Below are 26,560 nucleotides of genomic sequence, written 5' to 3'. Positions count from 1 at the left end.
GATTCCCAACCTTGGCGCGTAGCCATATGGGATATTAGGAGGATTCCCAACCTTGAAGTTTTGGCGCGTAGCCTGATGCGCGCATGCACGGCGATAGAGTGGTGACTCGCAAGTGCGTGTGCATGGCGGAGGTCTCTTGCGCAAAACCCAGATGGTGGTTTCCGCGGCGGCACATGCACGGCTGCGGAGTGAGAACCCCCGGGCGTGCGTACATGGCGGCGGAAGTCTAGTAACTTCTGGATCTGCAATTTAAGAGTCAGATCTGCAACTTTAGACCTAAAATCCAGGTCTGTAATCTAGACCTAGATCTGTAAATCAGATCTGGACAGATCTGAAGATTCGGAGCAGATTTAAAACCATCACAGATTCGGAGATCCTGAATCACAGATTCACAGATTCGGAGATCTGATCATTCGAATCACGGATTTTCCCTCTTGCCCAGATCTGGAAGCCTCTTTTTAGATCTATGGATCTTTTTGAGCTTTAAATGGAACAAGCTTTTAAGGCTTTTTGTGTAAACTTCCAGATCTGCGTTTTTCTTGGGAGAGATCTGACAGCCGAGATGAAGATCGAAGGGCAGTTCGTTGCCGTCCCACGGATGGCGCCAATGTCGAAGCACGAAATGAATCTTACCTGATCCATGACGATGTTTCCACGGATTTTCGAGATGAACGAACCACGTCTTGATCTTCTTCTTCTTCTGCGGCTGCGCCGGCGACCTGCAATGCCGTGACCTGCAACTGTGAGACCTGCGATGGTTTCGGGGGTGTGGAGGCGACTGCTAAGATATCCTGAGGATTTCTTGTTCACAGACACAAAAAGTGGTGGTGGCTCTTACTGAGCATGACCCCATGATAAGGAGGTGGAGACCTCCTTATATAGAGTCTCATGGCCACCATCATGGTACCCTAATGGGCCTATCCCAGTTAGGGTTACCTCCACAAAACCCCCTCGGCCCAATAACATCGTATTAGTCCATGTAATGAAATAAGCCAAACATAATAGATTTAGGGTCGTAGAACCGGGTTTTAGTACCATACCCCTACAGAAACTATTATATTGAAAAAAGCAAAAAAAAATTCTTATGGACTAAACGAGAGAACATGAGCAAATCTGGACTAAAACCATACTTAACTCTAATTTTTTGTTAACAGAAAGTTCGAAAGTGAGTTTTAAGAAAAGAAAAGATTTTATAAAGGGTTACAAAAGATTTGATTTGCCAAACATTATAAAAGACTAATAATTGGTTACATATCCTTAGTCAAAAGATGCCAGAAATAATAAGGATCTGGTGTGATGATGACCATGAAGATGATACTATTCCTCCGACAACGACGACTGCTTCTTATGCCGGAACAAGAACAAGAATAAAACGAATAAGAAGAAGACTAGAAGACGATAAAGAAGATTCTGTTGCTAAAAAGGTAGTTGAATGGCAGAGAAAAGTAAAGATTTTGATGTCAATGAGCTAACTAATTCGTTCAAGATTGATGAACCATGGTGGCTGGAGTCGGAGGACTGTTCGGAACTCCAATGACGGCTTCTAGAAGTGGTGGCCGGAGCCAGAATACACCGCCGGTCCGGTGAGGCAGAGGTGGTAGTTCCGGTTCACAAAGTGTGTTGCCGTATTGATATCCACGCAGCCCGCTTCAAGATATAACTCACGTGGTTAGGGTATGTTGTGTTATCTTGAATTAACTTTGCAATTATTATTTGGTCTCCAATTAGACACTGAATCAGTTGAGTTATGGTTTGTTATTATTATTATTATTATTATTATTATTATGTTCTGTTAGTTCAATTAGACTCTTGATTTATTAGTTTATGATTATTAGTTGGATATCAAAATATTTGTTAATTATAGTGTTATAATGTTGCATTAATTCAAGTTGAATTTTGTTGATTTGTTGCTAATATATTGGAAACTTATTATGTTAGGTGATTGAGAGAAGAGGGCGTTTGAGAGTTGGTGACGGGCCGGTCACTGGGAGCCCAATCTCGGTTTATCCGTCTGCTGGTCGAGGTCATTCATTGATAGGTGCTCGGCTTGAGCCCGAGTCTTCCTTTGTGACACCGAAACCAAAATTAGGTTCAAAGATGTTTAAACCGTCCCCATTGGGAAAGGTTCCAATCATCTTATCTGTCATCGCCAAAAACGCTGAAGGGGGTTCCGAGTTGACACCTCAGAAGAAGTTTTTAAACTCAATAGATATCATTGAGAAAGTGGTGATGGCTGAATTGAACAAATCGAAGAAAACTCCGGCTGCAGAAAAGGCAGAGAGGGAGAGAAAAGTAAGAACATTGATGTTTATGCGTTAACTAGATAAGTGATTGAATCTGTCTTCGATTAGGTACACAGTTGCAGAAGGCTTTACTCTTGTTGAGCAATATAGAAAGGTTTAGTTTTTTTTTTGGTTTAGATATAAAATGATACTTAGATATTTTGTTATGCCTATAGGCGTTTTGTGTAATAACTAGTTACATCGGTTAGTATTTTGGAGATAGTTGCTTTAAGATGTAGAATACCAACTACAGATAGATTAGCAAGTCTTTTTTTATTTACTTGTTTGATAAAATGTATGAAGGTTGCTTCTTTTGGATATGGATGGTTATTCTTGTTTGTTTTGACCTTTTGAGTTTGAAGGATGGCTTATCGTTTGTGTACATAGTTTGGTAATATGAATTTATATATGGGTATTCTATATTGGTAAGAAGACAGTTGACTTATCTATGAGGATGGTGATGGTGTGTGGTGACCATGTTGCAGCTAATCTATCAGCCATATATATAGCATTTTAAGCTTCTGAAACCAATCATTTTATTCGAATCTATACTCCCCAGCTATGGAGGCATCCTTGGCTACAATGGTTAGTACCTTGCCTTGCTGTTTCTTCAACAAAAAAGGTGAAAGAGTGAGTTCCTTATAGCATATGAATGCTTCTTACTTTCAAGACACTATCATTGTTTATATGGATCAAAAGATTTTATGCTTCTTCTTATAGACCATACTTGGAACTCATAAGGAAATTAATTTTGTTTAAGCTCTTAAATGGTAAAACACTTGGTTTACTACTTCCATCATCATTGCATAAGTGTTCATGTATCAGGTTTGATGGTTTTTTTAGTCAAAGCGTGAGCCAGATTGTTATTCACGGTTTGACCATACGATTGAAAACAGAGTTATTTTGGCCAACATGCAATGGGATGAAGGCACAGGAGGGGTTGTTTCCTTGCGGGATTGGAAGGCCGGTGCTTGGCGTGAAACTCCTTGGTGGTGTTGTAAGCCAGGATGCGGGGTTTATCAGCAGTTTGGCTATGAAAAGGGCATCTAGCGCTGTGGAACTGATGAGCTGTTTCCCAAGACTTCGGGATCCTCAATGCGAGCTTCTTTTGCTTCGCTCATGTATGGGAGTCGCCAAGCTTTTGTTCGGTTTGAGAACATGCCAACCTATGTATGTGGAGGAAGCTGTTTCTATATTTGACAATGGTCTTCGAAGGGCGATTGAGGACATCGTGGTTTGTGGAGGTCCGTTCTTTGGGGATCTCCAATGGAGGTTGGCATCACTTCCGATCCGTTATGGGGGGTTGGGTCTCTGTTCGGCCGAGGATGTATCTACATATGCTTTTGTGGCTTCGAGAGCACAGTCGTGGTGTTTGCAAGACCATATTCTTCGGGGTTGTGATATTTATGGGTTGGACTCTGATTATGGGTGTGTGATGGATCGTTTACGTACTTCACTTCCAGATTTTGATCTTAGCGCGTTCTCTAATAAGGACACCGCCCCCCCTAAAGCCCAACATGTTGTGGCGAGTGCCTTATTTAGTGGAATCGTCAAGAGTTTAGAAGTGAAGTTTGATCTATCCCCTCGCCAAAAGGCGGTGTTTGAATGCCTTCGGGCTCCTCGGGCTCAGGATTTTCTAACGGCCATCCCCATTAAAGGATTAGGCCAACGTATGTCGGGTTTGGAGTATCGGGCTATCCTTAAGTACCGGTTAATGATCCCTATGTTCCCGACGGATGAACCTTGCCCAATTTGTCGCAAGGTCTGTTTGGATTCTTTTGGTGACCATGCGGTGCATTGCAAAGAATTGCCTGGCTTTAAATACAGACATGATCTGGTTAGGGATGTTCTGTGTGATGTTCTTAAACGGGCAGGGATTTCTGCTAAAAAGGAGGCCCCTGTTAACTTTCTCACGGATCCTCTTGAAGGGAGGTCTACTTTACGACCAGCTGATATTCTTGTGTTCGGGTGGGCAGGGGGGAAACACGCCTGTGTGGATCTTACAGGAGTGTCTCCTCTTGTTGGGCTCAGGGACCGTGGGTTTGTTGTGGGTCAGGCTGCGTTGAAGGCTGAATCGGGCAAAGTTGTTAAACACGAGAAAGCTTGTTTAGATAATCAACATGTCTTTCTACCATTTGCCTTTGATACATTTGGTTTTCTGGCTCCAGAGGCTGTGAAATTTTTGAGTAGGGTTCAGCGCGTCGTACACGGAACCTCTTTAGCTTCTAGGTCTCAAAGCTTCGTTTTTAGCAGGATTGGCTTTGCTATTCAAAAGGGGGTTGCGGCGCAGCTTGTTGCCCGTTTGTCTGCCACTTTATTGTAATCGTTTTATAGTAAATTATATAAAACTTCCAAAAAAAAAATTGAAACTTTAAAATGAACAAAAGCAAACTGATACCAATGGTTTGGATTGGATTTGATTTTTTGGTTTGGGTAACTAACATAGAGATTTATATTTATGTCCAGTATCATCATCAATATACTAGTGAATGAGATGATGAGGCACAACGTTGTATGCTAGAAAATAAGACTCAAAGTCGCCATCATAGGTGTTCAAATGTTGGTAAATACAACTTATGTGCGCAGTGTGCCATAAGTCGTCTAAGGATGTGATGGATTAAAAATGATTCGTATGTTATGAAAATGTGTTCATGTAAAGAAAACTAGCACAGTTGACAATTGATGTAAATTTAAGGTGTGGTGACTCTAGAAAGTCGACGAACCGAGTAAGACATTAAGAATTCCAAGATCCCACTTGTGATAGTGAGTTTCTATGTCAATATGTAGGAACATATAGAAAATTCGATGTGTGGTTTATTTGAATCTGATCATGTGTGATATTACTGCACGCGGTTTGTTTCATCAACATAAATACATAATCAAGACTTAGCGCATTAGCGTGATTTGATGTTTAAGGTATCTTTTGACAACAATGAACCATGGATGATGGTCAAAGATGGTGAATAAATCACGAATGTATGTAATAAACTAACGGAGAATAAGGAGGTGCTTGAGATTGCTTATTTTATCTCCTTATAAGTTATAAGGTGTTTGGAAAAATTAAAATTATGAGTGGATAAGTCATAAGTTACAACTTTGTAATTTATAGCTCGAGCTTGCGGTGCGCACATATGATGTATATATGTGTGAACCCTCGGGTGGGCAAAAGTGAAATTGCACTAATTTTGACGTTATTTTACTAATCTCATGAAAATAACGTTAAAAGTGACGGACGGTTAATCAGGCATCATGTAGTGGCGTTGATAGCTGAAAGATAAGGGTACGTGCTTGCGGTCAGCCGGTGTCCCGATGAGTGAGTGCTATGTGCCTTATGTCCAAGGCTTGATGCAAAACTACTATCGAGCCGGGGGTTTCACCGGAAGCAGCCTCTCTATCCCTATGGGGTAGAGGTAAGGCTGCCTACATCTTACCCTCCTCAGACCCTACCATAGCTTTGCTATTGATGGGATATACTGAGTACGATGATGATGATGATGATGATGAATTTATAGCTCGAGCTCGTTTAGACTCGACTCAATCAAGTTCTTTCACAAACCGATCTTGAGTAATTCACCAGACTCGTTTGCATCCAAGTTATGTTGAAGTTTGCTATATTATACAAGAAATTACCCAACATTATGTAAAGTTGAATCACATTATTGGTTGGGCGATTGTGGAGAAGTGGTTTTGCATGTCGATTACTAGTAAGACGGATGTTTTAGGGTTAGGGTTTCGGTGTCTGATTTGGTACTTTTTGTTGGAAGAAGACATAGTGATTTAGTGTGTGGATTGAAAATGTTGATTACCAGATAATGCTAATTTGGAGTCATATTAATAGAGGTAATTAGGAGATGTGTAGAAGACCCTGGAATTCGGGTCGGGTCAGGTCATGGTGGTGGGTCTGAACACGACGAATGTTTACTAGTTAAATTAAATTAGGATCATTTTGGCAACAACGTGTGTTCGGCTACTTATCTTGATCACAATTGAGTAATCGATCACCCTACTTTTGCTAACTAATCATGAGACAGACGCTTTATTCAACAAATGAGTGTATGTACTAACAACATCTCTATCTCTAACGTCCATAGATGTGATCGTGAGAGAGGATAATAGAGAGGGAGAGGGTGCATATGTGTGCGTTTGCCAATTTAATAAGGTTTTATTCGTTAGACGTCCTATTGAAGATGCTCTAATTGTCTAATACATAAACTATAAATTTGGTTTCGGATATATACGACCATTTAGGCACAATAAAATCTTATACAAATCTAAAACTCATTTGTCCAATCATCCGAGAGAATAAGCATGGTCGAGTTTTACATTGCCTACATTTTTCACTAAGTAAATTATTCATCTAGATAATATTTAGTTATCTTCTATTAACAAGTAAACAAATAGAAATAATGAACATAAAATGAACGGACGAAACATGTGTTCATATCCGTTCGTTTAATTAAATGAACACAATTTTTATTGTTCATGTTTGTTCGTTTATTAAACAAATTAACATAAACGAACTTCCCACCGAACGGTTCTCGAACAGTTCATTGCACGTTCTGGTCAATATGGGTTTTCTAGTCATTTTCCATTGTGAGAACTGCGGTTTTCGTCCTTGCGGTTTGACCAAATCTGTAGTTTTAGTCCAATAGTTTTAAATTGTGATTTTCGTCAAATAATTTTGTTTTTTACTTGTAATTTAACCTGACCCAGCTAACCTTGTTAACTCGTTAAACCCATTAACATCCCCTCACGTGAGAGCCAATTTTGTCTTTTTTCTCCCGAAATAAATCACAACCCTAATTCCCAAATCTCATTTCATCTTTGTCTTTCCTTTGTATTCTATAAACAAAATTGTCCGTCATGTGAGGGGCCCATTGATGGGTTTAACAAACAGAAAGCTTATTCATCTTCCACAAACAAACGAAAAATTGTCCCCCTCTCACGTGAAGGGCCCACTTATGGGTTTTAATGAACAAAAAGCAAATGGACGAAAACGATAGTTCAATCTTTTCCATTGTTAAAACCCCCTATCTTATCCATCTTTCCTTCATGTTCTACAAACAAGCAAACGAAAAATTGTCCCTCATGTGAGGGGCCCACTGATATGTTTAACAAACAAAAAGCTTATTCGTCTTCCACAAACAAACGAAAAATGGTCCCTCCCTCACGTGAGGGACCATTGATGGGATTTAACAAACAGAAAGCACATGGACGAAAATGACATTTCAATCTTTTTCATTGTTTAAAACCCCCTATTTTATTCATCTTTCCTTCGTATTCTACAAACAAACGAAAAAGTGTCCCTCATGTGAGGGGCCTTCTGATAACAAACAGAAAGCTTATTCATCTTCCACAAACAAACGAAAAATTGTCACTCCCTCACGTGAGGGGCCCACTTATGTGTTTAACAAACAGAAAACACATGGACGAAAATGAGAGTTCAACCTTTTTCATTGATTAAAACCCCCTATTTTTATTCATCTTTCCTTCGTATTCTGCAAACAAACGAAAAATTATCCCTCATGTGAGGGGCCCTCAGATGGGTTTAACAAACAGAAAGCTTATTCGTCTTCCACAAACAAACGAAAAATTGTCCCTCATTCACGTGAGGGCCCCACTAATGTGTTTAACAAACAGAAAGCGCATGGACGAAAACGACAATTCAATCTTTTCCATTGTTTAAAACCCGCTATCTTATTCATTTTTTCACTCCAAAACACACACAGTTGTTCTCTTCTCGCCTGCTTTTGATATTCGATTTCGGTACGTACATCTTCATTGGTTTAGCTAGTTGTTCATTGCGGTTAGGTTAGGATTAATCAGCCGATTGTTGTTGTTTTCTGCACTTTTTAGATTGAATCGACATGACATGTTTTGATCTATATGATTCAAGTATATATTTTCATCACTGTTACTGGTAACTTAGGGTTATATTATATCATTTCAATTCTGTATGAAAAACTATGTGACATAAATTATTATTATTATTATTATTATTATTATTATTATTATTATTATTATTAATGTTGTTACATGCACGACGCGAGTCTTCTTGGCAGAGTCCTTGATTATAGAGTCCCCTAGCATTATACTGTGACTCAATTAAGTTGCATTACGATATACAGATGTTATTTTACCCAAATCAGATTATGTTTCAACAAAAACTGGCATAGTATTGTGACTCGGTTATGTTGCATTACGATATACATATGCTATTTTACAAATAAATGGTATAATTGAAGTGATATTTCTTAACTTTGTTGGGATATGTATTATTGTTCCTATTTTATTCATTTTTCCATGTTCTATAACGAAAAACTCACTCGCCAAATAAACGGGTACTGATATGGGCAATGTACCAAGCTCATCCCTAGTTTGTTGTAGTTAGGGTTACAACACAAACTATTATTATTATTGATGTTGTTAAATGCACAACCTTAGTTCTTTTTTACAGAGTCCTTGATTACAGAGTTCCCTAACATAATATCGTGACTTGGTTATGTTACATTATGATATACACATGTTATTTTGCCCAAAGAATAATTCCTACACCTTGTTTTTTAAAAACAAATCTTGAACAAAGTTGGTGAGATGAGATCTAATCCTTGCAAATTTTTGTGTCTTGAGATGAAATCATGAAAGGGAGTTTGTGTATGCTTGAAGGTTTAGTTGTGGTGAAAGGTCATTAGGGCTAAGAGCATGGTATTTATTCTCTATCTTTGCTTAAGCCCTATAAGCAAGCCCAAAACCATTCAAGCCCATATTTAAACAATTATTATAATAATAAATCCTTAATTTATTATTAATTGAGTCTACCCATTTGAACATATCATCGACATTGTTAAAATTGGTATGCTACTAGTAGAAGATATGTGAAGGGGACTGTAAGGCAATGTATTATCATAATGTGATCAGAGTGATAAACATAAACATAGGGTGAGGAAAACCAAAACATGAGTGACACACTTTTCTAAATTCCCTGCCGGATTTTCTCTTTTTATTTCCGTTCTCTTCGTTTTAGATATATTTGAAAAAGAAAAAAAATATTTAGTAAAAAACAACCTACGCAACTTATAGATTAAAATGAAAGTTCAAATGACCCGTACATCCCTTAACCAAGATTATTCAATTTGCGTTTTATTTATATACCCATCACGTAGGCTTAAGAACCAATGTTTACCCTAAGCATCTCAAGCGCTATTTGGCCTTCTTCAAGAATCCTTGAGAATTCTGAGGTCTATCTAGACAAGTAAAATAATGGGCTCTAAATCACAACCGAGCCAAGTCGAGCTCAACTCGAATTTAAACCAAGTTAAAAGTATAGTTTGAGCCTTTGAGATAGGCTAGTCTAGAAACAAAGTCATCTCTACTTGATGTAGCTTAAATCCTTTCACTAAAGGGAATCTCCGAATTTCAACTTGAAAGTACCTTTCATAAAGAATGCGAAAGTCTGGATTTACTTGTATTCAAGAGGACACGTGAAGAAGAAGAAGAAGAAAGGCCCTAGACCTTCACATTGTCTTGAAATGCTTTTTCCAACTATAGTCAAGATGTTTGATGTATAATACTAACAAATGTTTGATGTATATAATAAATGGATGTATAAACTAAAAATATTAAATAGAACATATGAATTTATTTTTAAAAGAATCAGCCCCTTGAGATTGGGCTCAACGGTTGTCCATCTCGCCTCCTTCCTTGGACCGGCCTTTACACACTATAAAATACCCATAAAGAAAACAATACAATACAATACAACATTCGTTTTATAAAAAAAACACATGACAATAATTCTATAAAGTTCAACATTGTTATAAATATATATTATGGTGGTTATCAATACCTAATATAGATTAGACTTATTGTCCAAGTTATCTTCTCTTATATATACATCTTATTGTTGTAATACACACCTTATTAATAAAATCTCTCATTTTTTCCCTACATGTCTACTCTTATTATTTAACTATCAGACTTGTTTCACGACAAAGATATATTTAACTAACAAGTATAACAACTAAAAGAGGAAGTGAAGTACCAACATATGAAAGCTAAAGAAGGAAAAAAAACAAGAAATTAAAAAAAATCCAATATAATTTTGGAAATCATACAAAAGCAATATACCCCAAAACACTCTTGAAAACCTACGCCACCAACCATTTCACTCTATTCTTATTCTTTTCAGCAGCCATGAACATCACTTCCGTCAGGCTAGACACAAACCCTATAACACCGCCGTCGAGGTTTATCACCGGCGACGGTCGGACCACCGCGTTCCGCCGCTCCTTTCTTCACCTGAATCCCCACCGTCTTCACTCTCGAAATGGCTCTTTAATTACTACATGTTCAGCTTCTCCGATCGTGAATGTGGAACAAACCACCGGTCAAATACCCGCCCGAATCGAGTCGTTGGGTCAGGTGTCCGGAGTATTGGGTTGCCAGTGGGGTGATGAAGGTAAGGGTAAACTCGTTGACATTTTGGCCAAGCACTTTGACGTTGTTGCTCGTTGTCAGGTAATTTTGATTAAATGTTTAAATTTGTTAAATTGATTTCATATACTGATTATGTTGTGTAACAGTTATCTGTTATAATTGAATTTGTTACATTTACAATTTCGAAAATTCCTTAGGGTTTGGTTAGGGTTTTACGCCGACTGAATAAGGCCTTGTTAATGTGTTCGTGCGTTATTCTGTTAAGCTTGTATCGGACAAGTGACCGTTCGCGAACAACTAACCGAAACAGAGTTTGTTGTTCCGATAATCCTGTTCGTTCATTTAGGAAATTGACTAGTTCATAAACGGTTCACGGAAACAAATGAACATAAACATTGAATTATTTGATCTGGCTAACCGAAAATGGTCAGTGTCAACGGTTAGATTCAGTTCGGTTACCAAGTTTGTGTTGGTTTTTTTTAGCATTGTTCTTATGTTAATTTTACACAGGCCCGGCTCCGAGAACGGTTAAAAATTTCTGGGCAGAAGACGAAAATTTTTTTGGGCCTTAATAAAAAAGGGGTATCTTGTTGGGTTTACAATTTAATTTTTTTAAAAAGCCTTAATTTTTTGGGCCTTATGACTTGGTTGTGTAAAAAAAAGTTTTATATAAAAATATAGTCAAAATGTCTTAAGTGAGGTTGGAACCCACAACCTTTTGGTTGAAAGTCATACCCCTTTGCCACTAAACCAAGCTAGTGGTTGTGATATTAAGTTTAAACATTATATATACATATTGTTTTTCATAAAAATATATATATAATTTTTTTTTAAAAAAAAATCCAGGCCTATCGAGGTGTCGGGCCGGGGTCCGTCGACCACCCGGCCCTCCCTTATAGCCGGGCCTGATTTTACATATAAATTAATCACATAGTACTCGTATGCATTTTTTTATATTTGATAGTATTGCTTAAATCTGTATGATAAGATTACAAAAGTCATTATAAACCATTAAAGAACAAACATAACCAAAGAAAGTTACAAACATAAACGGACGTAGATGAACACAGTTGAAGGAACCTGGCATTTGTTTGTGTTTATTCCTTTAGTTAACTGGACGAAGTTCCATGTTCATGTTCGTATATTTATTAAATGAACTTCCCGCTGAATAGTTCACTTAATGTTCAGTTTGTTTACAGATCTAGGTTGGTCATACAGTTTCAACAAATCACTAACTAGTTCCATATGATAATATAAATTAGGGTGGAGCTAATGCTGGACACACTATCTATAACTCAGAAGGCAAGAAGTTTGCTCTTCATCTTGTTCCTTCAGGGATACTTAATGAGGACACCATGTGTGTTATTGGAAATGGAGTTGTGGTTCATCTTCCTGGACTGTTCAACGAAATCGATGGCCTTGACTCCAATGGTGTTAACTGTAAGGGGAGAATTCTAGTTTCAGATCGAGCTCACTTGTTATTCGATTACCATCAAGAAATAGACGGGCTGCGAGAAGCTGAGCTGGCAAAGTCGTTCATTGGAACCACCAAGAGAGGAATCGGGCCGTGTTACTCTAGCAAGGTTATCAGGAACGGTATCCGAGTAGGTGATTTGAGGCATATGGATACTTTCCCTGATAAACTTGATCTGTTGTTATCAGACGCAGCTTCAAGATTCAAGGGTTTTAACTATACCCGTGATATGCTTAACAAAGAAGTTGAAGCGTATAAAAGATTTGCGGAGAGATTAGAGCCTTTCATTTGTGACACAGTGTATTACATGAATGAGTCTATATCACAAAAGAAGAAGATTCTAGTTGAAGGCGGTCAAGCAACTATGCTAGATATTGACTTTGGGACTTACCCGTTTGTCACATCTTCAAGTCCATCTGCTGGTGGAATCTGCACAGGTCTCGGTATTGCTCCCAGAGCTATTGGTGATTTGATTGGAGTGGTGAGTATGATTTATTGTCAAATATTAATTGCTCTTAATTTTATATAATATTTAATGCTTTTTATCATTTAGGTTAAGGCATACACTACAAGAGTTGGATCAGGACCTTTTCCTACTGAGTTGTTTGGTGATGCTGGGGAACTTCTTCGGGCAGCCGGGCATGAGTTTGGTACCACCACCGGTCGACCGCGTCGGTGTGGCTGGCTTGATATTGTTGCTCTCAAATATGTTTGTCAGATTAACGGGTTTTCGAGTCTCAATCTTACAAAGCTTGATGTTTTGTCGGATCTTGATGAGATTAAGCTGGGTGTTTCTTATAACCATACTGATGGTACACCAATGAAGTCGTTCCCTGCTGATTTAGGTGATCTTGAGCAGTCAAAGGCAAGTTTCTTGTTTCTTTTTTAAGTTTTATTCATTTTTATTAAGTGAAAGTTATGCTAAGATGTTAGGTATTTTGTTTAGGTGGAATATGAGACAATGCCAGGGTGGCGTACTGATATTTCAGCAGTAAGAAACTACTCTGATCTCCCGAAGGCTGCACGTGAGTACGTGGAAAGGATAAAAGAGCTTGTTGGTGTACCAGTCCATTACATCGGTGTTGGGCCAGGTCGTGATGCTCTTATTTACAAATGAAACTGGAATAACATGCTTGAATTTGGTTAAGGATTTTTAATTTGATATGATCTCTCATTTTGTTTTGTCTGAGAGTGAATTTGGCTTAAGAACATAGAGAGTGGAGTATGGTACCAGTTAATTGGGTTTTTAACATGTTTTGCTATTGGCTGTCAAATAAAGCAGAAGTACTAGTTACTACTACTTGTGTTGAGTTTCTGAATCGTATTATCTTGTTCACAAGTGATAACAGTCACTGTCTTTGAGATGATATGATCATTTAAAGCAAAGATGATGCTTCCAGTAACATCTAGACGTGCACAAATCGGGTTCACCTTGAAAACCCGAACCGGTTCGGAACCGGTTTTTTTTACACCGGGTAGAAAATGACACCGGTTCCAGTCAGGAACCGGTTCGGTTTCCGACCCGAACCGATGCCCAGAAATGCAAACTTTTAGGAACCGGGTAGGGTTGGAACCGGACCGGTTATTACGTAAAAACCGGTTCTACCGGTTTTTTTTAAATTCAAACAATATAGCCGTTAGAAACCGGTTCCAACGGCTATATAGCCGTTTTTGACTGTTGGAACCGGTTTTATTACTATATTTAGCCATTTTTCATTCTATAAATACCAATGTATGAGTGTGTACTTGTTAAACCACTTCCAAAACTATAAAACACACTTCAAAACACAATTAAGCTTAAACCGACAACAAATGGCAACTAATGACGACGTTGTTATGGTGATCGAAACAACAAGACGCCCCGATGTTTGGGTTCATTACGATTTGTGTCTAATGACCGACTCACATTAGATGGCACGTTGCAAATATTGCTCGAAGTTTCTTAAAGCAGGGTCCAACTCGACATTACGAAAACATACGAATAAGTATTGTCAAGAGAAAAGAAGTTTGGATGCTAAAAAAGCGGAAGTGGGAGAATCGTCTGGCTCTACAACCCAAAAATAAGTATTCCCGAATTAAAACGACGGACTTTGTTTTTTAAGTTTTAGTTGTTATGTTTAGTATCGTTTATGTTTTAATAATGTTTGTAATAGTTATTGTTTAAATAAATAAAATGTTCGTCGTTATTAAAAAAGTAACAAAAAATTAATCATGAGTAACAAAAGTAATTATAATTAAACAAATCAAAACTAAATATTAGTTGAAGAAGTTACAAATAATTTTACTAAAACAAATAAAAAATACAAATTACAACTCTTCTTCGTCTTCATTCTCGTCTTCACCCTCGTCTTCGTTATCGGAAGAAACGCCGTCCTCCGCCTCCTCATCATGAATATGACGCTCTATTGGTATTTCGTCTTCAAAGTTCGCCTTGTGTTGTACACGATCCACCGCATCCAAATGGTCCTTTAGGCAAATGCAAACCTCTAGAGACTCGGGAGTTAATTTTGTTCTTCGCATAGATAACACCCTCCCACTAAGAGAAAAAACCGATTCGGAAGCAACCGTTGAGGCTTGTACGGCAAGCAAATCACGAGCCATGGCGGATAGAATGGGAAATTCGTTTTGTTTAAAACACTATAGGATTTTTTTTTATGTATCTTATTTACTTATTTTATGATATTCATAGTTTAAAACCTTAACTTTATCTTTGATTAGAAAATTTATATGTTAAATTATATTATTATTTCTTTTTCAAAACAAAAAATAAAAATAAAAGGAAACTTGCCAATGGCTTCGCTCACTTGAATCACAAAAGGTTCAGATAGCTTCAGCAGAGACTTTAGTCAACGCTCAATTAACATCCAGTCAACGTTTATGTAGAGCAATATTGTAGGATAAATCCATATGCTAGAGCTTGAGCCACAAATCATGATCTAAAGATCAACTAGTAGCAAAAATTTCAACAAATATCCATATGGGTATATGGATTACTCTGGATACATCAAATCTTGTCTTTCATTCTTGTTTTTGTTCGCACAGAAAAATAACCCATAACTGGTGTGGGTGGAAGAGATTAGGCGGATGAATCAATCAGAAGCATTTTCCTTCAAATATGCAAATCCGTAAATAAATCAAATACCTTCAGGGGCAAATCAATCTGAGACATTTTCATGAAATTAGAAAAACCTAAAATTAGTGTTAAGTCTTTTGATTGTCCGCGTGAAAGAAATTCTCGGTCTGTCATGTAGATTTAAGAGTACGATTGTAGAGGTGAGTGCCATTTGAAAACAACCAAATTTTCACGGAAGCACATATCCTTCTAGTGAAATTTATCAAAGCACATCCATTTAGTGAAAATTTCACGAAATGACTTCTTTCTAGCAAAACTTTAACAAAAAGAACCCCTAAAGTCTAAACCACAAAAATTTGGTATTGATGTCATGTGTCGGGATACACATATATAAGTTGAAGAAACGTAGATCGACTCACTGGTAGACGATCTACTTTCCTCGGGTGTGATTATGCTATTTCACCGATGGTTCTCTTGGATCTGGGTTCTTCCACCTACAAAATGAACAGCACCGTAAACTTACCCCTCAGAAAGGGACAGAGGGGTCCTCTTTGGGGTAACCCTCCGGTGTGAGAATAAGTATTTGTAGGAGAAGATAATAATATGAGAGTAAGGAATTGGAATGTATTGCTTAATATAGCTGAATACTCTGTAATTGGATGATATTGGATGTGTCTCCTTGTGGAGTTGATGTGGTATTTATAGTGCTAGGGTTTCCAATGATTGGGCTCAGACCCAATTAGGGCTTTGTTGGCCTCCTCCAATTGCTTTGCGCCACGTGTCCTTGGGACACCTGGTGCTTTTTCATTGGTTATAATCACGTGGTAGCACATGGTTTTTGTTGAGTTGTCCACCTTTCATTGGCAGCTGTCAACATCAGCATATTCTTATTCCTTAAAAAGATACCTTCTGGAAGGTTGTCTGACGTGCACAATCAAGGTTGCCCTAATCCTGATTTGGATAAGGACGAGGTTGATTATGTGCATGTGTGATATGCGCCAATCCTGAGGATGCGCGAGGTCTTCTCTTTATTCTCACGCGCAGATGTTTCATGCGCAGATGTGATATGCACGAGCATGTGATATGCGCCACGCGCTGATGCGCCACGCGCATATGTGATATGCGTGAGCATATGTGATGCGTGAGCATATGTGATGCGTGAGCATATGTGATGCCTGAGCATCTGTGGTGCCTGGGCATATGATGCCTGAGCATGTGATGCATGAGCATATGTGATATGCGTGAGCATATGTGATATGCGCCATGCGCATAGGTTTTGGCTTTGTGCCTTCATAATGTCTTGATTTCAAGCCTCTTGTCTATATCTTGTGGGTTGACCCGCCTCGCTCGGTGTTGAGGCGGGTACATACCTCTTCAAGCCCCCCCAGTCTAATGTGTGTCTTGTCTCGCGCGAGCGAGGTAAGATAGATATTAGACTTAATAGTTTGCTCTTTTAGTAGGGGTTTGTCTTTTTCTTCTTATTACTCATCGCTGCGCGAAATTCTATCCTTTTTGTTGAAAACGAATCGTCCCTGAACGTGGTTGGTTGTTGCTGACATGCGTCAGTGATGGAGACGTGTCAGACCTTTCGTGTGCTCGAGGTGCTACAGTTGCCTTTCGTGTCCCCTCACATAGTGTCAGGGACACGTGTCGCGCTCGCGTTGGTCCGTTCGTGCGAGTGGTGGCGCGTGAACTCTGGCAACAGCTGTATAGTTTCTTTTCGTGTCCCCTCACACAGTGTTAGGGACACGTGTCGCGCTCGCGTTGGCTTACACCTGCGAGTGGGAGCGCGTGAAGTCCGATCAGCACCAATTTTTCTCTCTCCTGGGCCTATAAAAGCAAGCCCTTAGAGTTTTTATTCTTCATCTTCCTTGCTGTTTTATTCAAAGCTTTCCTTTCTTTCACTCTATTCCGATTAGCTGTCTTCTGCTTCCAGATCTCCGGTATTTAGATCATCCTTTGTCCGTTTTTACAGTTGTATGTCTGATAGCTCATACAACACAATCTCCCCTATCCATCGCCGTGTTAAATCGTTAGTAATGTCTACATTGAAGAAGACCGGCAAGGGGAAGAGGGCTGCTGAGGCCTCGTCGGAGGAGGTAGGGAGGACCAAGGCAGTGAAGAAGTGGGATGAGATCCCCTGCAAACTGAGGCAGGCCGATTTTGACAGCCTTGTCGCCTCTCAGGGATTTCTCCCTGAGTATGGCTGCATGTTGCAGCGGCCGGGCAAACGGCGGCGGACCCGCCTACCGGCTATATATCCCTTTACTGCCATTTTTTCACCCACCGCAACCTTCGTCTCCCGATGACAAGGTTTGTGGGTGCGGTGCTTAGGTTTTATGGGATTTATATATCCCAAGTCCATCCGTTTGGACTCGTGCGCATGACTCATTTTGAGTTCATGTGCAAATCTCAGCGCGAGGAGCCCACCCCTCGGCGCTTTCAGTTTTTTTTATAAGCCCAAGATCCAAGATTCTTGGTTCTCATTTATTTCTCGCAGTCAGAAGGTCAAGTGCTGCACTGTTTCATTCAAGAGCCTTCATGACTGGTCTGAGAGATTTTTTTACATTAAGGCTGGTGTGATCCCCATCCGCATGACCATGCGCGCGATCTCTTCTGCGCCTGCGGATGTGGGTGTCTTCTAGAACCCAACTGGCGCCTGGGTTAAAAAGTTGACTGCCGAACCATCCCCCGCCAAGAACATTTGCGAGGAGGCGCTGGTGGGGGTTGGTATGAGCAGGAGGTGGGCCGACAGCGCGACTGAGCCCGTTATCCAAGTTGACGGCTTGTGTAAGTTAATTCAATGCATTACTTCTGCGCGAATATAATTCGTTTTGCTGATATCATTTGACTTGTTTTGTGCAGTCAGCAAGGAGTATGTCCACGCCGCCTATGATGAGCATATGGAGGGTGGCTCCGTCGCGCTGGGCGCTGGGGAGGTTGGCTTCCCCGATCGCTTCGATGACATGTTCATCCCTGTTGATCTGGGATTTCTCTTTGACAGCGATGCGCCTGGTAAGCCTTTGTACTTATACATTTGCCTTTATAATACCAAATTTGGCTAACACTTCTTTTGCACGTATTGTAGACGCGCTTGAGAACTACGATCTGGAGCTCGCGGAAGAGGAGGAGGAGGAGGAGGCGCCCCAACTAAAGCGTAAAGCTAAGGGGAAAACTGGCCCAGGGGCCAGTAAGAAACAGAAGAAAGATGTTGCCCCTGTTGCTCAGGATCCTCCTACTCAGGCGAGGGGATTTGAGAAAACCCAGGAGTTTCCCTCCAAGTTTCCCTTGTCTTCCCTGCCTCAAAAAGTGGGCAGACCTCCTGTCCACACGAGGTATGGTGCTACTACCTCCTCCCTTCGCGCGGTGGAAAAGGGAAGCGGCGTTGCGCCTTCGTCAGGTATACTTTGCTTATCCTTTGCTTATCTTTTATGGTTCTATGAGCGCGATTCTGATAGAATTACTAATGAATCTTTGCTCACTCAAATGTTTGTAGAGCCGGCGACCTTGGTGGATCAACCTCAAGCGCAACAAGATGCCGAGGCTGCGCCGGAGGTCGCTTCGAAGTCCCCTGTTTTACCCTCGAAAAAAGGTAGAATGGACTTCATGGCGATGTTTGCCTCGCGAACGGAGTTGCGCCAAGGTACGTATTGTGCTTGTATTTTCTGACTTTTTTCTTTTAGATCAAGTCATGAACCATTTCTTTTTGTTGATTTTTTCATAGGAGTCATAGCTGGCGTACAAGCTGCTGGCGGCACTCCTGGCACCGGTGCCAGCGCCGTTGGTTCTGCTCCTCCTCCTGCAAGCGCTGAATCTCCCCTCATCGGGATTACTAAGGAGCAGGAGGCCGTTTTACGCGCCGACCTGGCGGCGTCGAGACCTCCCTCACCTCCTCCTGCGCACAGCCCTCCTCGCGAGACTGACTTTGGTTCTAGGTCGCAGGAGAAAAGGCCTGTTTCAGAGGAGGATGAGGAGTTTGAAGTTGAAGACTCCGACGGCGGCCGCGCCAGCCCTGCAGCGCCACGAGATTTTCCGGCGCAGTCTTCTCGTGGGGCTGGCGCTGACTTTTCTGCTTCATCCCCGCAGGTATATGTTCTTGTTTTCTCCGCTGCGCGGACTTCCATATTAGTGTTTTGATGACTTAGATCATTACTTTGTGTTTGCAGGAAGCCGATCACATTTACCGCCCGAGATGGAATATTACTGAGGACAGCTCATTTCAGTCCATGGGTGTGTGTGCGGACTTCTGGGCTCATTCTGTGCCTCCAGCTGAAAGGAGGTTTCAGGAGGGCCGCGCTCGCGATGACTTGCTCAACGATCATCTGTTTGCTGGGTCGGCTTTCTTTGCTGCCTCCCAAGAGCTTCGCTATGATTACGTAAAGGTACGTGATGCTCTTGCGGAAGCCAAGCAAGAGGCTAAAGTGTCTGCTTGGCATCTTTCTGATGCTCGAGAGAGAGCTGAGAAGCTCCAAGCAGAGCTCAGTGAGAACAGGGCAAGTGCCAACACCGCCTTCGTGAAGCGCGGGCATGAGCTCCAGGCTGCGCGGGAGAAGCTGCAGGCGGCCGAGGCGGACGCGACCAAGTATGCGCGTAGAGTGCGCGACTTGGAGCTGGACGCAGAGGCGCGTGACCAAGCTCTTGTCCAGTCTATAACTGACAAATCATCGCTGGAGAGTGAGGTTGCTCGCCTGAAGAAGGAGCTGGTGGCCGCGCAGGCCGAAAAAGATGAAGCCTTGGCGACGGCAGTTTCTAGCCAGGAAGCACTCGATCTTGCGCGAGCGGAAAAGGAAGAAGCCCTGGCGGCAGCGGCGTCTGACAAAGAAGAGCTGAAACAGACTAAGGAAACTGTTGAGTTGTTAAACTCTCAGATTCCTGCTCTTGAGACGTCTGTTGCTTCCCTCGCGCAGGATCGCCACTGGCTAATCTCACAGGGTATGACTCGTTGCGCTTACGCGATGAAATACTTAGACGAGTTTCAGGCCCTTGTGATGGATTGCAACGCTACCGCGCGCTTGGTGGGTCGAGCTGAAGGGTTTACGGATGGCTATGAATATGGCATGTTGAAGAAGAACCCATCCGAGTACCCTTATCAGAGCGACGTTGCCTGCGCGGACATGGCCGCGATGGGGGAGAAGTATTTGAATACTCCCATCCCCATCCTTGCGCAGGTATTTTAACCTTAATGAGGTTACCTTGATTTTTTTTCCAAGTCTTTTTGTACTCATATTTTTCCTTATGATTTGCAGATATCCGCGCTTGCTGACCAGCCCGATCTCGGCGCGCTAAAGAAATTACTCGACGAGTGCGAAGGGGCTGGTGGCGGCGATGATGGCGCGGAGAATGCTGCTCCTGCTAGCGGCTCTGGCGTGGCCAAAGGATCCGCTCCTGACACTATTGTGATAGAAGACTCCATTCAGGATGAACAACTTGACTATGGTCAGTTTGGAGATGACGAGGAGCGGGCTGCGCCAGATGCTGAGGGCGGTGATGACTATGAAGAGGCTGACGTCGACGTGGAGACTTGAGAAGCCCTTCATGTTTTTTCTTTTTATTTGTAGTTTGTATCTTATCATCTTGTAAACTTGTAAATTTCAATGCTTTGGAATGAAATTTTGTTTTTCCTTTCTTCGCATCTTGCGCATTCCCCATTCATCTCTTTATATTGCATGTTTGCTTGTTGAATATAAGATATGCTTGCACGTTGAAATAAGAACAAGGTTGTCATGAAATTATTATACTTAATCCTTGTCATATTGTAAGTGATTTTGCCATGTCTTGATTATGTTGACACGTGCCTAGGCGTTTTCATTATTCCTCTTTTGCGCGACGTTATCGCGCATTTATTATATGGAATTATGAGTTTTTTAGCCTTTACGTATCAATATGTGTTGCTCAGATATCCATTACAATTGCATGCGCGACCTCGACCTGAGACCTTAACAACTATGTTTTGGCATTTGTTTTGCCTTAGTTGTGTTTAGGTATTTTTATGGTCAGGCTGCGCAGTATGTAGGATGGATGTTGTGAGTGATTTGAGCTAAGGCTCACATTATTGGGCTAAGGCCCTGAGCTAAGGCTCACATTATTGGGCTAAGGCCCTGACGTTTTAGAGTTAAGACTCGTTAACGCGTTTGAGCTTGAAGCTCGCGCATGTATGTTTTACTTCGTTTTATTTCGTTTTGATGTCAATACAATGTTGTCATATTGCTCAAAATTAATAAAGGGAAGTGTGAAACATGTATGCAAAAGGTAATAGAATTGGGCTAAGGCCCTGACGTTTTAGAGTTAAGACTCGTTAACGCGTTTGAGCTTGAAGCTCGCGCATGTATGTTTTACTTCGTTTTTATTTCGTTTTGATGTCAATACAATGTTGTCATATTGCTCAAAATTAATAAAGGGAAGTGTGAAACATGTATGCAAAAGGTAATAGAATCCACATTAAGAGAAGATAGCGCGTATCATTATTCATAATGGCTTAAGAAGCCTTGATTACAAACTTGACATTTTTTACATGAAACATTTTCTAAGCTGTGCTGCGTTCCATGCGCGCGGGAGCTTCTTTCCATTCAAATCTTTTAAAGCGTATGCGCCTTTTCCCAATTCTTCCGAGACTTGATAAGGTCCCTCCCAATTTGGGGACATTTTTCCCGGGGTATCGCGCGGCTAGCTTCATTGTTTCGAAGGACAAAATCATTCTTCTTGAAGTGGCATTATTTCACGCGCTGGTTGTAATATTTTTCCAGTTTTTTCTTGTATTTGGCTTCACTGATGATAGCCGCCTCTCTGCGCCCTTCAAGTAAGTTGAGATCCAACCTTCTTTCGCGCTCGTTATCAATCTTGCTCATCATGAGCACTCTATGGGATGGGCATCCAATTTCTGCTGGAATCATTGCCTCCGTTCCATAGGTTAGGCTGAACGGTGATTCGCCATTGCTGGTTTTGCTTAATGTCCTGTGCGCCCACAGGACATTAGGTAGCTCGTCAACCCAAGAATGGGATTCTCCCTCTAACCTTTTCTTCAGCCCATTCAGCAAGCTTTGGTTCGCGCGTTCCACTTGGCCATTCCCCTGAGGGTGGTATACTGAAGTGAAAATTTGGTTGATGCGCAATTCCTTGAGCCAGCTGGATATCTTCCTGTCAGTGAATTGTTTGCCATTGTCGCTCACAATTTCCATGGGCAAGCCAAAACGGCATATGATGTGGCTCCAAATAAACTGCTTCATTGCCTCGGCTGTTATTTTTGCTAGTGGCTTGGCTTCGACCCATTTTGTGAAATAGTCTACCGCCACTACCAAAAATTTTACTCGCCCTTGCGCTTGCGGTAGGGGACCCACAATATCGATTGCCCATTTGTGGAAAGGCCATGCGGAGGTCACCGGAATCAAGTTGTTCTTTGGCCGCATGGTGTTTGGCGCATAGCTTTGACATGCTTTGCATTTTTGGATCTCTTTTAAAGCGTCCAAGTACATGCCTGGCCAATAGTAACCTGCGCTCATTGCCTTGGCAACCACCATGCGCGGCCCAGCATGTATTCCACAGATTCCTTCGTGTATCTCTCTGATCACATAGCTTGCTTCCTCAGCATCAAGGCATTTCATGAGCGGTCCAAGATAAGAGCGTCGATATAGTGTACCATCAAGCAGTTCATAGTTTTGCGACTTGTGTCTTATCTTCCTCGCCTGTGCGCGATCGTCTGGTACTTTTCCCTCCTTCAAGAATTCCATTATTGGAGTTATCCATGATGAAGGGGTTGTATGAGTTACAAGGACAGACTTCGCTCCCACCGACGGGTTGCTCATTACTTCTACTCTGACATCTTTGCCAAAGTGATCGAAGCTGGTTGATGCCATCTTGCTCAGCGCGTCTGCAGATTTGTTTTCACTGCGCGGAATATGAATGATTCTGAAGCAGTCAAATTGCTCGATGAGCTTTTTCGCCTGCTCTAGATACAGAGGCATGGTGTTCTCCTTGGCATCATAAAGGCCATTGACCTGTGCTGCTACCAAGTATGAATCAACATGGGCCTCTAGCTTTTTAACTCCGAATTTTTGCGCGATGCGCAGGCCAGCCAGCAGGGCTTCATACTCAGCCTCATTGTTGGTGCTCTTGAAGTCCAACCTGATGGCATAAGTATATTCCTGATTCTCTGGATCCACCAGCTTGAGGCCTGCGCCGGATCCTTCGTTGTTTGAAGCTCCGTCAGTGAATAATCTCAAACATTTTCTTCATCATTGGCTCGCGGAGGGTCTACCTGGCGCTGAGCCTCTTCAATTTTTCCTTCGGGGATTTCTGCAATGAAATCAGCCAAGACTTGTCCCTTTATTGCTGGACGGGGCTTATAGGCGATCGTGTGCTCTCCTAATTCCAGCGCCCATTTTGTCAGCCTTCCCGAGAGCGCCGGGCGCCGCAAGACTTGCTGGATGTTGTAACCAGTCAGTACTTCAATGGGATGACCATTGAAATATCTATGAAGCTTGCGCGACGCGTGTGTTAGTGACAAAACTAACTTTTCCATGATGGAGTAGCGCGTCTCAGGATCTGTCAGCACCCGACTCACATAGTATATTGGCGTTTGGATTCCCTTGCGATCCACCAACAATACTGCGCCGATGGCGCGCTCTCCTGCTGATAGGTACAATGTCAAAGTTTCACCCGGAAGTGGAGCTGTGAGCGCGGGCAGATTTATCAAACATTCTTTTATCTCACTGAAAGCTTGCTCGGCCTCAGGAGTCCATTTGAATTGGCTTTTCTTTAAGCAATTCCTCAATGTGTTGACAAATGGGGTAGATTTGCTTGCATGGTTCGCTAGGAACCTGTTGATTGAAACCAATCTACCATTCAGCTTCTGGACTTCTTTCATGGTGGATGGCGAGGGCATGTCAAGGATGGCCTCCACCTTTTCTGGGTTCACCTTGAAACCATCCTTGGTGACCATTACACCTAGAAATTTTCCCTCCTGTACGCCGAAAGTGCATTTGCTCGGATTGAGCTTCATGTTAACTTCCTTTATGCGCCCAAGGGTTTCTTTGATGTCTTTGAGCATTTGTTTTTCCTCCCTGCTTTTGATCACCAAATCATCCACATAGACTTCTAGGTTTCTTCCAATTTGCTCGTTGAAAACAGCATCCATAAGTCTTTGGTAGGTGGCTCCCGCATTCTTCAAACCAAAGGGCATTTTTGTGTAACAAAAAACACCATTGTCAGTTCTAAAGGCGGTCTTGTCCTCGTCTTGTGGTGCCATTTGAATCTGGTGATAGCCCTTGTAGGCATCCAGGAAACATTTGAGCTTGAATGGCGCCACGGAGTCCACCTTTGCATCGATGTTTGGGAGGGGGTAACAATCTTTTTGGCATGCTTTGTTGAGGTCCTTGAAGTCAATGCACATCCTCCACGACCCGTTACTTTTCTTTACCATCACAGGATTGGCTACCCATGTCTGGTATCGTATCGGGCGGATGATGTTTGCGCGCAATAGATCCTCAACTTGCTCATTCATGGCCCTCGCCTTCTCATCCCCCATGACTCTCTTCTTTTGAGCAATTGGCTCTACAGACTTGAAGGTGTTGAGAGAATGTTGCGCCAGGTCTCGCGGAACCCCAGTCATATCAGAGTGTTGCCACGCGAAGACCGACATATATGCTGTGAGCAATCTTTTCATTCTCAACCTCGTGTCGTCTGATATCGTAGCGCCAATTGTGATTTTTTGCTCCGGGAATTTTGGGTTGAGAATCCATTCCTCTGGCGCGTTGTTTGCCATTGGAAGTTTCATTCTCCCTTCCCGCGGAGTACTTGTCACTGCACACAAATGATCTCGGTATACAAAAGTTACACCTGTTGGTGTTGGGAACCCTAACGCGCCGTGCGCTGGCGACGGTATGGCGTTGAATTGGGCAATCGTTCCCCTACCCAAGATCATATTGTGGCAAGAAGTGGTGGGCAAGACCAAGAAGTTGACAACTTCGGCTCGCTTGTGTTTTTCATCCCCCATGGTTAGTTCAAATTGTATTTGACCTAGGGGATGAATGATTTCATTCGAAACACCAGAGATTGGTGCATTCACAATTTCAAGCCTTGCTTGGTCTGCCGGATCCAGTTTAATGAAAAATTGCTCATACATGATGTCTGATTCGCTGCCAGTGTCCACCAGGACTTTTGACACTTCATAATGAGCAATGTGTGTAGTGATGACAAGAGGACTGCTGATGGAAGGGCCTCCCCTGATTCTTGGGAAGATTACTTGTTGCTCGCGCCAATCTCCTGGGATTTGCGCGCTTCTCTTTCTTGATGTTTGCCCTTGCCTTCCTCCCTCGGCTACACAGATTCTTTTGTACTTTTTGCTGGCTGAGGCTCCTTCTGATTGTTCATTTTCTGGTCTCGAGTTTTTCACCAGGTGATCCAGCTTGCCTGATTTCACATCTTTTTCAATTGCATCCTTCAAGTGGTGGCATGCATCAGTATTGTGCCCTGTGGACTTGTGAAACTCACAGTACTTGCCACTGTTTGATGGTCCTTTGTAGTGTAGTGGCTTGGGGCTTTTGAATTGGACATTCTCAGTGCTTAACACCTGTGAAGGCGTTTTAGTGAGGGGAGTCCATATTCTTGGCAGAGGTCTGTTAGGATCTCTGCCGCCTTCCCTCTTGTCACCCTCCCCGCGATTACGAACGTCTTTTTGGGGCTGTGGTGAGCTTGGTTGCGCCTGCTTTTCTGCGGAAGAAAAACTGGTTGGTTGCAACCTGGACCATACAGAGTTCTGTTTGCCCCTTCTTTCGTTGCTACGCGGTGTCTCAGCTTGATGCGCTCTTTCTCTTGCCCTATCTTGGGCAATTTGTTTTTCATTTCTCGCGAAGACTCGCGATGCTTCCATTAGTTTGGCCCAAGTGGTTGGCATGCCATCTCTGCTTACGAGAGCTCGGCGGAGTTGATCACTGCGCGCGCCTTGTATAAAGGCCACGCGCAAGAGTTGCTCAGTGATACCTCCGATTGCCAGAGACTCCTGATTGAAACGAGTTATGTAGTCTTCAATCGTTTCATCATTCCTGCGCACGCAGTGCATGATGTCATCAGGGTCTCGCGTGTGTCTGCGCTGCTGTACGAAGTGGGCTTGGAAATTTTCCAATAGTTCCTCGAACCCATCGATTTGCCCCGTCGGCAAGCTCTCGAACCAGACACGCGCCGCGCCCGTGAGGCAGCGAGCAAACATGTGACACCATGTTGGCATCGTCCAGCTTTCTAAGTTTCCAGTGTTGTAAAAACCTTGTAAGAAATCGTCTGGATCTGTTGTGCCGTCATATTTGC

At 42.1% G+C, this 26,560-nt stretch overlaps 1 protein-coding gene and 1 pseudogene across 1 annotated transcript; both read left to right on the top strand.

The window, feature by feature from the left end:
* Positions 1-1,497: 1,497 nt before the first annotated feature.
* Positions 1,498-2,575, top strand: LOC143606222 (protein POLYCHOME-like; annotated as a pseudogene).
* Positions 2,576-10,431: 7,856 nt separating this feature from the next.
* Positions 10,432-13,490, top strand: LOC143606223 (adenylosuccinate synthetase 2, chloroplastic-like). The gene is made up of 4 exons (XM_077082060.1): positions 10,432-10,799; positions 11,981-12,673; positions 12,746-13,057; positions 13,139-13,490. The coding sequence occupies exons 1-4, from the start codon at positions 10,476-10,478 to the stop codon at positions 13,307-13,309; spliced, it is 1,500 nt and encodes a 499-aa protein (XP_076938175.1). The 5' UTR covers positions 10,432-10,475; the 3' UTR covers positions 13,310-13,490.
* The last annotated feature ends 13,070 nt before the right edge of the window (positions 13,491-26,560 follow it).

This window comes from Bidens hawaiensis, unplaced genomic scaffold (assembly GCF_021521415.1).
Source record: "Bidens hawaiensis isolate Kalapana, Puna unplaced genomic scaffold, B.hawaiensis_p1.1 tig00073623_1, whole genome shotgun sequence".
Classification (NCBI taxonomy): Eukaryota; Viridiplantae; Streptophyta; class Magnoliopsida; order Asterales; family Asteraceae; genus Bidens; species Bidens hawaiensis.
Note: the sequence above shows the minus strand (reverse complement) of the source record. Positions and strands in the feature narration are given on the sequence as shown.

What these genes read in the sequence shown, in the direction of transcription:
- LOC143606223 (XM_077082060.1), top strand. Translation starts at nt 10,476, where the DNA reads ATGAACATCACTTCCGTCAGGCTAGACACAAACCCTATAACACCGCCG. An exon ending in ACGTTGTTGCTCGTTGTCAG is followed by an intron (nt 10,800 to 11,980) that starts GTAATTTTGATT and finishes AATATAAATTAG; the next exon opens with GGTGGAGCTAATGCTGGACA. An exon ending in TTGGTGATTTGATTGGAGTG is followed by an intron (nt 12,674 to 12,745) that starts GTGAGTATGATT and finishes TTTATCATTTAG; the next exon opens with GTTAAGGCATACACTACAAG.